The sequence below is a fragment of the Habropoda laboriosa genome, unplaced genomic scaffold (assembly GCF_001263275.1).
Source record: "Habropoda laboriosa isolate 0110345459 unplaced genomic scaffold, ASM126327v1 scaffold5, whole genome shotgun sequence".
Classification (NCBI taxonomy): domain Eukaryota; kingdom Metazoa; phylum Arthropoda; class Insecta; order Hymenoptera; family Apidae; genus Habropoda; species Habropoda laboriosa.
The window spans coordinates 3,758,775-3,768,579 of record NW_017100161.1 but is presented as its reverse complement, the minus strand read 5'-3'; the positions used below and the strand labels follow the sequence as shown (position 1 = coordinate 3,768,579).

At 44.5% G+C, this 9,805-nt stretch overlaps 1 protein-coding gene across 1 annotated transcript in view; it reads left to right on the top strand.

The window, feature by feature from the left end:
- The window catches only part of LOC108578222 (glutamate receptor ionotropic, kainate 2), a 168,134-nt gene that overhangs the window by 91,862 nt on the left and 66,467 nt on the right, over positions 1 to 9,805 (top strand). Inside the window, exon 2 of the mRNA XM_017941508.1 lies at positions 1,866 to 2,027. Coding sequence (XP_017796997.1) covers positions 1,866 to 2,027 — 162 coding nt within the window. The remainder of the gene's footprint in view (positions 1 to 1,865; positions 2,028 to 9,805) is intronic.

The following is a 9,805-nucleotide window of genomic DNA, read 5'->3' as shown; positions in this document are numbered from 1 at the left end:
TTTCCTCATCCTCCGGGGAACTTGCAGCCGTCTGACGTGGATAAATTCGTCCAACTACAGCGTCTACATTTTCAACCGACAATTTTATCGCGTAAATTAACGCTTCGCGAAATTCTCTCAACTTCAATACTCTGCTAAAACCGCCCTCATTTCGTACGTTCGATTATTCCACGACGGAGAAGGAACGACCGTAACGAAACATTCGTATCGGTAGAACACGGTGTCTCTTTTGAAACGTAGATTTAGTCGAACGACGAAATGATATAATTGAGCAAAGTAGAAAGGGATTACGGTTGCCCGGCTCGGGGAGATTGACCGGCGGAAGATGGATCACTCTTAATAAACTCCGTAACGCAGGCTGCAGGGCGAATTAAAAAAGAAAGGGAAAAAGCACGGAGAAGAATGACGGGAGAGGAGAAGGTTGGAAAATGAATTCCGGTGGCGAGGGAAGCGCGCGAACCATTCGTTCACGGCGTGGAAGCACACGCGGGAGCTGGTTATAACGAATCTCGGCAAATAAAATTGATTATCGGAGTTGCGAAAGTTGAGAGTTTCCGAGACGTATAAAATTATGAGCGGAAAAACGGCGCTTGGCTACCGTAGACCCCCGTTCAATCGTAATTCCGCTGCCTCCTACCTCTCGACTTCAATCTTTTTCCGGTTTCCTACTCACGCTTCGCGGTCGTTCCCTTCGATTTAACAACTCGCGGATAATCGGAGGGGAGATTAAACGATGGGAATTAAGAGGGGAATCGCATCGCGATTAACGCTTCGATGGATACATCTCCGTTCCTCCGTGAGAAAGTAATCCAACCCAATTGTACGAGAAGAATTACCGCTACGATAAATAGCGAATAAAATAATTTAGTACAACTTAACGATTACACAGAAATTTCACTGTTTTTCGCGAAACAGTAGTACAGGTAAATAGGACGTCAGACAAGTGAGACAAATAGCGAATAAAATAATTCGATACAAGTTAACCATTCCACAGGAATTTCACTGTTTTTCGTGACACAGTAGTACAGGTAAATAGCACGTCAGACAAGCGAGAAAAACAGGGAATAAAATAATTCGATACAAGTTAACGGTTCCACAGGAATTTCACTGTTTTTCGCGAAACAGTAGTGAAGGTAAATAGCACGTCAGACAAGCGAGAAGTATTTCACGATGAACGTAACGCATTCTGTTAGACTGATTAAACACTGAACGTACGGTAATAAGTACGTCGTATTTCGTTTGTATTTCGCGAGAAATTTTGGATTTCACTGTAAACTTTCGCCAAGTGTATCGAGCATGTCATTGGAGAAGTTCAGCGTGGGTGCATGTTGGTTCTTCGGCAACGCTCGCAGCAGGTAATCAACTCGCTGGAAGGCGGGAAATACGATTATAAGCGTTTCGCTGTCGCGGAACAGGCACATCGACCGCCTGTAATTACGTCCGCGCAACTTGTCAGCAGCCTAATTGATGCAACGTAACTAAAAGGGCACCGGAGAAATATTCGGAGTTTACGTCGCTCCTGTTCAACGTCGTATTTTCCGATAAAGAGAGAGAGAGAGAGAGAGATGTGGAAGGAAGAGGAAGTAGCGACGTTTCAGATTGAACGAGCAGCTGTATTAACGCGTTTTCTTGCGAGCTCGTTGGGCTCCTTACTCTTGCCACTTGCAATCATTCGGATTTAATTAAAGTCCATTCGTCGCGGATTGCTACTCTAAAAGGCGCATGAAATAAAGCGCGACTGTAAAGCGTTGATTAGACGCGTGTACGCGCATGTGTGTGTGTGGTTAGACGTAGAACGAGGAGTCGTTGAAATTCGGTTAATTTTGAAGCATTTAGCAATGGTAGGATTCTCGTTGGTGTTGCAGGTGCAATATTCACGGAGGACCAAAAAGACAGTCCGTCGGAGCTGGCGTTCAAGTATGCCATTTATAAGATCAACAAGGACAAAACTCTGCTGGCGAACACCACGTTGGTTTACGATATCCAGTACGTGCCTAAGGACGATTCTTTCAGGACGTCGAAAAAAGGTGAGGCTTACATTCCATCCTCATTTCATACACTAGCAATAGAGAAGTTGCAATCACTCGTTTCAGTCATCAAGTTACATCTATCCCTCGGCTGTTACAGTTTCACTATTCTATAATCTTCTTTATTCCTGGCTACACTCCTTTCTTCACATTTATCCCTTCTATCCTTTTACCTGAAATTCATACGCAATGTGACAAATTTTAAGTTACCGTTCATGTCAAGACACCACGTCATCTAATTTACTAAAAATTCGTCACAGACGAATCCGTCACATTCCTCTTCGAGGAATTGATTGCAAATACCGTTGAATGATCTACAGTGAGACCTAAAGAACAGAGTATTTTCCTTGTCGAATCGTTCCCAAAGCTTAAAGATACACTTTCTCTCATCTTCCCAGAAAGCTCCCTATTTTTCCGGCAAGTTCGACTTCAATCACAGTGGAGCGTATTTAACGCTTCGAACACCTCGGCGCGAGGAAAGTTACGACACAGATAAGGCACGAATATCGTCTCCGATAAGAGTCGAGGCGTTCTCGAGCCGCGACTCTTTCTATTTTCAAGCTTAATAAAGTACAAGTGGGGTTCGGGGTACAGCCGGTCAGGGCTAGGTTTCGTCGTCGAAATTCTGTTCCCGGTTCCGGGACACAATTCGCGTCGCAAGACTGATTTCCATCAGCGATACGCGTTCACAGTCCGGCCTCGTAACTTTTTACACTGCTCGCAGGGGGAATCGGTATTCCTCCCGGAAGTTCGAACGTAAAAACGAAACGAGATCGTCGCCGTTCCTCCGGACAATAATATCGACCAGGAAACGTGGCCAGCTAGACGAGACTCGCATACATTCTTACGGCGAGATCCTGCGCGACCAGCGTGAACTTTATGGAGCTTTTTCGGTCAGAAATAATTTCGAACGTCCCCTTTAAAAGCATTCAGAGTGTTGGAATGGGTGGTGTTCCCGTTGCATTACGACGACGGGGAGGGAAGATCGTGGATCTTTGGGACAGAGGAGAATATAGCGGCGGTTCTAGCCGAGGAATTAAATCGTCGCATTAACGAGAAAGTCCAAAAGTGGGGCGCAGAGTGGCTATGGAACTGGTCTTTGTTTAATTCTGCCGTGGCTGATCGTATCCCTCTCTCGAATCCTCTTGTGACTCGCGATTCTATGGGAGATCCTGCCGAACCACATTGCTGCTGGAAGTTCGATTTCTATTCAGGAAATTCATCGAAGCGTTCCTCGTGTTCGAAGTTGTTTAAAAAATTTAACAAAGCTGGAACAGAGTATAAAATACGAGTGCAAAGGTGAACAGAGGACGAGTAACAGGGGGATTTTTATTTAATAAGATACAAATGGAGGATTACGCCGTGGAAATATCTTGATCTTGAAGAATACCTGGAGAATTCATTATTTCAGCGAATCGATTCCGAGCGAGTGGAGCGTGGAGGCGCACGCAGGAATGGGTGGAGACGAGCTGAGTCATAAGGCGAAATTTATGCAAAATAATTCCACGGCCAAGTCGGGTGAGCCGCCGCGAAACCATAACAATGTTTCTTACCGGCCGATCGTAGGTGGCCGGCGAGCGTAAATTGCGAGCCGTAAATTCTCAAGGACGTCGATAAATTCGCAACAAAGTTCTAGCCGCCGCGGAATACCTATTTCGTCCGTGAACCACACCGCCGGGGATTATTGGTGACTCAAAGACACTTCATTTCCTACGTCGCGCGAGCTTTTCGTGTCTGTGTATTTCTCGCTGGACAATGGGCGAACCGTATTTTCCAAATGGCGCACATCTCTACAAGAAATCCCCTCTGTTCACTCTCACAATACAACGGAAACCTGCCGGCAAAAGTTCACTATTGTCTGGAATGATTCAAGTCATTAAGGGTGTAATACTATGGCACTCTCGCGTGAATTCAAAGCGCGGCTTTGAGAAACGGGTCTTGAGACGTTTCTTCTTTGACGTCGCGTTATACGCTGCTTTTCGCGAGTACCGGGGCACTTACCGAACGTGAATTCAATCTAAACAGTCGTTTGGGTCGAGGAAAGTTAGTATGAAGAGCATATTGTTACGGATATAATCGTCACTATAATATCGACGATTAAATAATTCGTAAGTCCAAAATTTCCTTCCCCAATTTTCGTAAATTGAAATTTTCTGGATAAGTGTGCAACAACTCTGGCAATATCTGGTCGTTTCATCCAACCCTTTATAAGACTACAATCGGTAATTCAGACCCCATAAATCGTGCTTACAGCTTCAATAAATTAATGTAACTAAGGTTAACACGTCCCCGCGAATTATGAATTATGTATTATGTATTATATTCCGAATGCTCGTACACCCTATGTACACTAATGGGACTTCATCCCGTTTCTAATAAAATAATATTTGAAACTCTGCAACGAACTCGGATGTTCTGCTAACGAGTTTAAAGTACGAATTCAATTATCGTTACATTCCTACATTCACTCTCATATAAACGTATCTCATAATTACTTTTTCCTAGTGTATTAGAACACACTGCAATACAAGAATTTCACTCAACTCCCGTTAATAATAACGAACGCCCTCAGTGCAAAGCACAGCGGCCGACGAATCTAACCCGAACTCCATCTGGACGAAAAGCCGAGTGAAACATCTGACAATACAGAAGAAATTTTTCTTCCCGAAAATGGCCACTTCTCCGACGTACCCTCTAACCGACAAAACAGACCACTCTTCGCGAAACAATCACGCCGCAGTCCCGCAACAACGATCCCCACGGACCCTGTCCAAATTAATCCCGAGTAAATTAGCCCGAGAATCCAGCTCATGGTCGACGGGACGAGGTGGGATACACTCGTTGAAGCGACTCGGTAGACCACAGTTACTCGGGCAAGGTGCACACACCCGCCGACACCCTTCACAATCTCCATTTTACCGAGACGTCGCCCCCCTCTCTACCCGTTATAAATATGCTCGCGGCGAGCTTGCTCCGGCTGACATCTCTCATCCACGTGGGCTTCCACGTTTAAAAGTACTCTTCAGCCTCCGTTGAGAAGATTTTCCATTTCCAGCGGCCACGCCTCGAGACTTTCCTACACCTAAGCATTCCTCTCGTCCTTCTCCATTTCACTCTCGAAGCCTGTAACCCTCTGTCTCTCTGTTTCCTACATTTTCCCCGTGATAAATCCTCGACTTCAGGACACCAACACACACTAGACGCACATTTTTTCCACTTTCTACTCGCGACGCGAGCTTAATGCCGCGTACCAGCCGACTGAACCAACCCACGGAAGCTAATGTCCCGTTGTAGATTCGCGGAGAACGATATCTGAGGGTCGACTCGGTGGAGAATCTTTTCTTCGAGGACCTTACCTTCTTTCCCGTGAGTTACACACGTGTACTCGTTCGTGAAATTTAGGTTTCTTCTAGATTCGTCCTGATTCTATTATGTTGTTCGCTGGAAAGAGATTTTTCTTGGTGGAGGGTAAATGTGAAATGTTCGTTTGTTGCCTCGTTTCTGATCTAACAGAGAAGAAGAACCGTTCTTTCGGCTAGTTCGTTTTTTCGCCCGTTAAACTAGAGGTCGATAGTGTAGGAGGTGGTCTAATGAACTTTACTCAAATCAGGATGTCGTGCAAAGTAGTTCATTTCGGACTCTTCGGCGTACGTCTACGGCCGAAGCTAAGAACGGACTCTCGTCGAAAGGCAAAGATACATCGCTGGGCCGAACCGATGGGTACTCTGGTGTTTGTCACTCGCCAAGAGGCGCAGGCCATAAACCGTCCCAAAATGCCTACAATAGGAGAGACGGAAAAATCAGACGGCGATAAAAGCACGGAAAACATAATTTCCACGTGTTGACGCGCGGCAATGGTCGCGTGACAGGGAAACGACGTCGTTCGCGCGACAAATTCGCCCATCGTTTGTTCGTATTTATTCACCGTTAAACGTCAAATCCCGATCGCCGTTTCGAACCCAGCCTTTTACGATCGCGCCCGATCCGACAATGAGCGCAGCTTTCGCTTAAATAATAAAACAGCCAGGTAATACTGCGCTACGAGCAATGGAATTTAAAATAAACATAGTTACAAAAAGTACCATCGAAATACCTCTGCAAGGAAGAAAAGAAAATTGTGTTCCGAATATAAAGCTCGATTTAAATTTCCCCCCCGGAAGCAATAACTTTAGAAGTGAATCCTTCATTCGCGAGTTCCGTCCGCTTTAATTTCCCCCCGAAGCAATTATTTTAGGAATGAAACCTTCGTTCGCCATTTGAGAACTAAAAAATTCCATGAAAATGTAGTTGGCGGAAAATGTGCTAGAAATTCGGCGTATCAAGCCTGGATGCTGTAAAAAATATAAATTATTGTTAGCCGGGAAAATTCGCGGTGGTTCCGCGAGCCACGAAAGGAGGAGACAAAGCCTCGCGCGGTAGTTGGGAAAATTGAATTCGCGAGAGAGGGAAATCGACTCTGGAAAGGAGCTCGATGAGTTCCTGAGCACTGCCTGTCAGGATTACAAGCGACGCGTATATTGGCCAGGCGGTCGAGCGGAAAGGGAAATGGATCGGTCGGCGAGGAAAATTAGATTTTCCAGCGAGATTCGGTCGATCAGTCGCGAGAAAAGTTGCCGGTGTCGCGAGCAACGGGGAACCACGAGAATTGAACGACTGATTTCTGCGGTGATTTCGATATAACGCGAACAAGTGGAAGCTTGATTTATTACTGCGGATTAAACGGTTGTTTGTTCGTATTGTTTAGAGCAATCGTTGATCGAAGTACGACTGTGTGTTATTTGATTCTGTAATTGGTGATGCCCGATTTGCTCCAATTCTTCGAAACTAGGATTGGGGTATCGCTGAATTAAAACACTTAAGGATCGTCGTTGCGTAGAAACAGAACTTCATTTGACGGAGATTTTAATGTTACGTGACGTGCGCGCGGTGAAATAGAGAATAAACGCGGAAATTGAGAAAATAGGGCTATTTAAGGGTTCTGGGAAGATGGACTTTGGGTTGTGACTATGAGTAATGGTGAAAGTGGGTGACTAGTTGTAAATACAGATAAAACTAAGGACTAAGAAGGAAAATATTTGAGGGTGCAGCACTACGATAACACGTTCGTTCTGAATGTTACTATTGTTTAGAGGAATCTGCTCATTTTATAGTATTAATTGCTCGTCTGTTTCCAATAGAATGGAATTCTCGTGAAATTACAATAAACAATGAACAATGAAACATCTTGAAATGACTGTATATTATTTAATTCTGTAATTGCTCCTACAACAACACGTTCCTTCTGAATTTTACTATTGCTTAGAGGAACAGGTTCATTATAGTATTAATTGCTCGCCTGTTTCCAATAGAATGGAATACGCAAGAATTGATAAAATTCTCGTGAAATAACGAAAGCATCGGACTTTAATGAAACATCTTAACGATATCTATCGTTAATGATAACTCTCCGATAGTGATTTCACGGTCTCCGGATTTTCGCAACAAGTCGTTTGTTGTTCCATGCTTTTATTAATATTCAGAGAGTCTTGGCGACTTCGTTTGAAGTGGACTAGATTCCGCCCGAGCTGGCGCAAAAGGAAGCGGAAGACACACAAAGCGAAGGCGGAACGAATCCTCAAAATTCATTGAATAACTTCCGTCGGTCCCTTTGATCTCACGAGGCGGAACATTTTAATGGAAGTTTTCGTTTATTACCGGCAAACTTTCTCGACGGTGTAACTGCTTCTTTGTCGACCGGATCCTTATTCCCCGAGCTGCATTCACAGATTCGCTCCAGAGACGCCGAAACCCCTTCTGCCAAGACGTTCATCACCTTGTTCAGTGTTCTGGTTAAACTTGCGCTTCAAATAATTATAGACCGATCAAGCAAATTATAACGCAGATTAAGCGAGAGAAACAATTGTTTCGGCAATTTTATATAATACTCGAAGTCACGATTTTTAATAGAATTGTTTCGATTTAAACACTTTTACGAATTTAACGGAGATGTAAGTTCAGCCTACATTTGTGACTATTTACGAAATTAATCACTAAACTTTATTATTTATTAATCACTGAAATAAGAGTGTTGTTAGAAAAAATCGCGTTTCAATTGTATTTTACCTATGAAGAATCTGTCATTTGCGCTTTTAGGTTTCACATCGAAAAACAAATATTGTCGCATCTTGACCTAAAACGTGACTCAATTTACTTATAAATTCGTACAATAAATTGTTCGTTAGTTGCAAAGGATCTGTCGCTCATTTGACACGTTTAAACTCCCCGAAACTGATTGCCACGTGAAAAATATCACCTCTAGAGAATTGCTAAACGAACCAGTTGAAGTGAGCCGAGCGACCGGGCAATTTTTCCGCGGTTAATCCAAGAGAAAGAAAGACGCGTGTAGGCGAGCGATGTAATTCATACGAGGCAAGGTGGGAAACGTGCACGAAAGTGCTGATGGTGAACTTTTTCTCGGCGGATAGTTAAATGGAAGCGTTTAAAATCCGGCCGACACGCGAGCCACTCGAGTTGTATTTTTAATTTACCGCTTCCCTCCGTTGGACACACGGCTCTCTCTACCGCCACTCGTCCCTGTATTCCGAAACTCGAACAAAACCTTGATATCTTTGTTTCTGACTGCGCAGAGAGAGAGGGTGGGCAACGGTTGTGTTCCACGGCAGAATTCAGGTCAACCGGAACGCAAGATTGCCAGCGTTTTCCTTCCCGTTCCAAGAACGGCGAACTCTGACGAGGGACTCCGCGTCGCAATTAAATCTGCTCGGGAAACTCGCGACGTAGAGGGAGAGTAATATAGAGAAAAAAAAAGAAGAAAGAAGAGAGAGAGAGAGAGAGAGATCGTAAACGCCGTCATTCGACGGATCCCCCGACGCAGTTAATCGCTTTGTTAACGTTATTTTACGATTTCTCCTCTCTCTTTCTCTGCTCTTCCTTTCTGCCTTGTGCAGACATTGAAGCTCCTGTTTCGCCCGACAAGGATGGGAAGAAAATGAAATGGCGGCGTGTTAAACGGCGTTGAAACGCGGCGTTTCCCTTCGTTACCATTTCGAAAACGCCCGCAGGAAAAGCGTTCGCGATTTTCTCCGGTGAATTCGCGAACCGTGACCGTTAACGCGGCATTGTTACGCAAACCTTTGGCCCCCCTCCGTTCGTTTCTCTCGTCGCCGCTATTGCACACAAATGGCGGCCGCGACAATGACGATGTTTCACGCAGCTGCCGCGGAAATTAGTGACGAAGCCATTTCCGAATGTCATCCTACTACTCTCTGCACCTGATGGTACTCGATCGTTACGCCTATACTTCGCGATCGTTAAACCAGAAATTTTAAACGGCGACTTCACGTCGCAGAAGAGTGAACTTTTTTTGGGAGGGAGGACGTTATCGCTGCGAAATTTTCATTGGATTAATACGCTGCTTGAGTGATTAAAGGGGGGTTTTAATAACGATATCAACGATCCTGTTGCTGGAATAATTTTCGTTAATACTCGTCTCGATATCGATACGGCGTTACTTTTCGCTGGTTAATTTGCACTCCACGGATTATTATTCGCGGAATAAAATACCCTGTCTGTCTTAATTATTCCCACGTGTACGTTGAATTATCGTATTTCTAAAAATAACGATACAACGTGAGATTTCAGCGAAGTGGCCTACTTACTCTTCGCGCTAAAGTAGAAACGGTCGAGTTTACGCAGACGTATACTTATCCACGTGAAAGTGCTTTCACGGCGCTAATTAATAAGTTATTAGGCTTCTTCTTAGGAAACTCCTCGAGAAC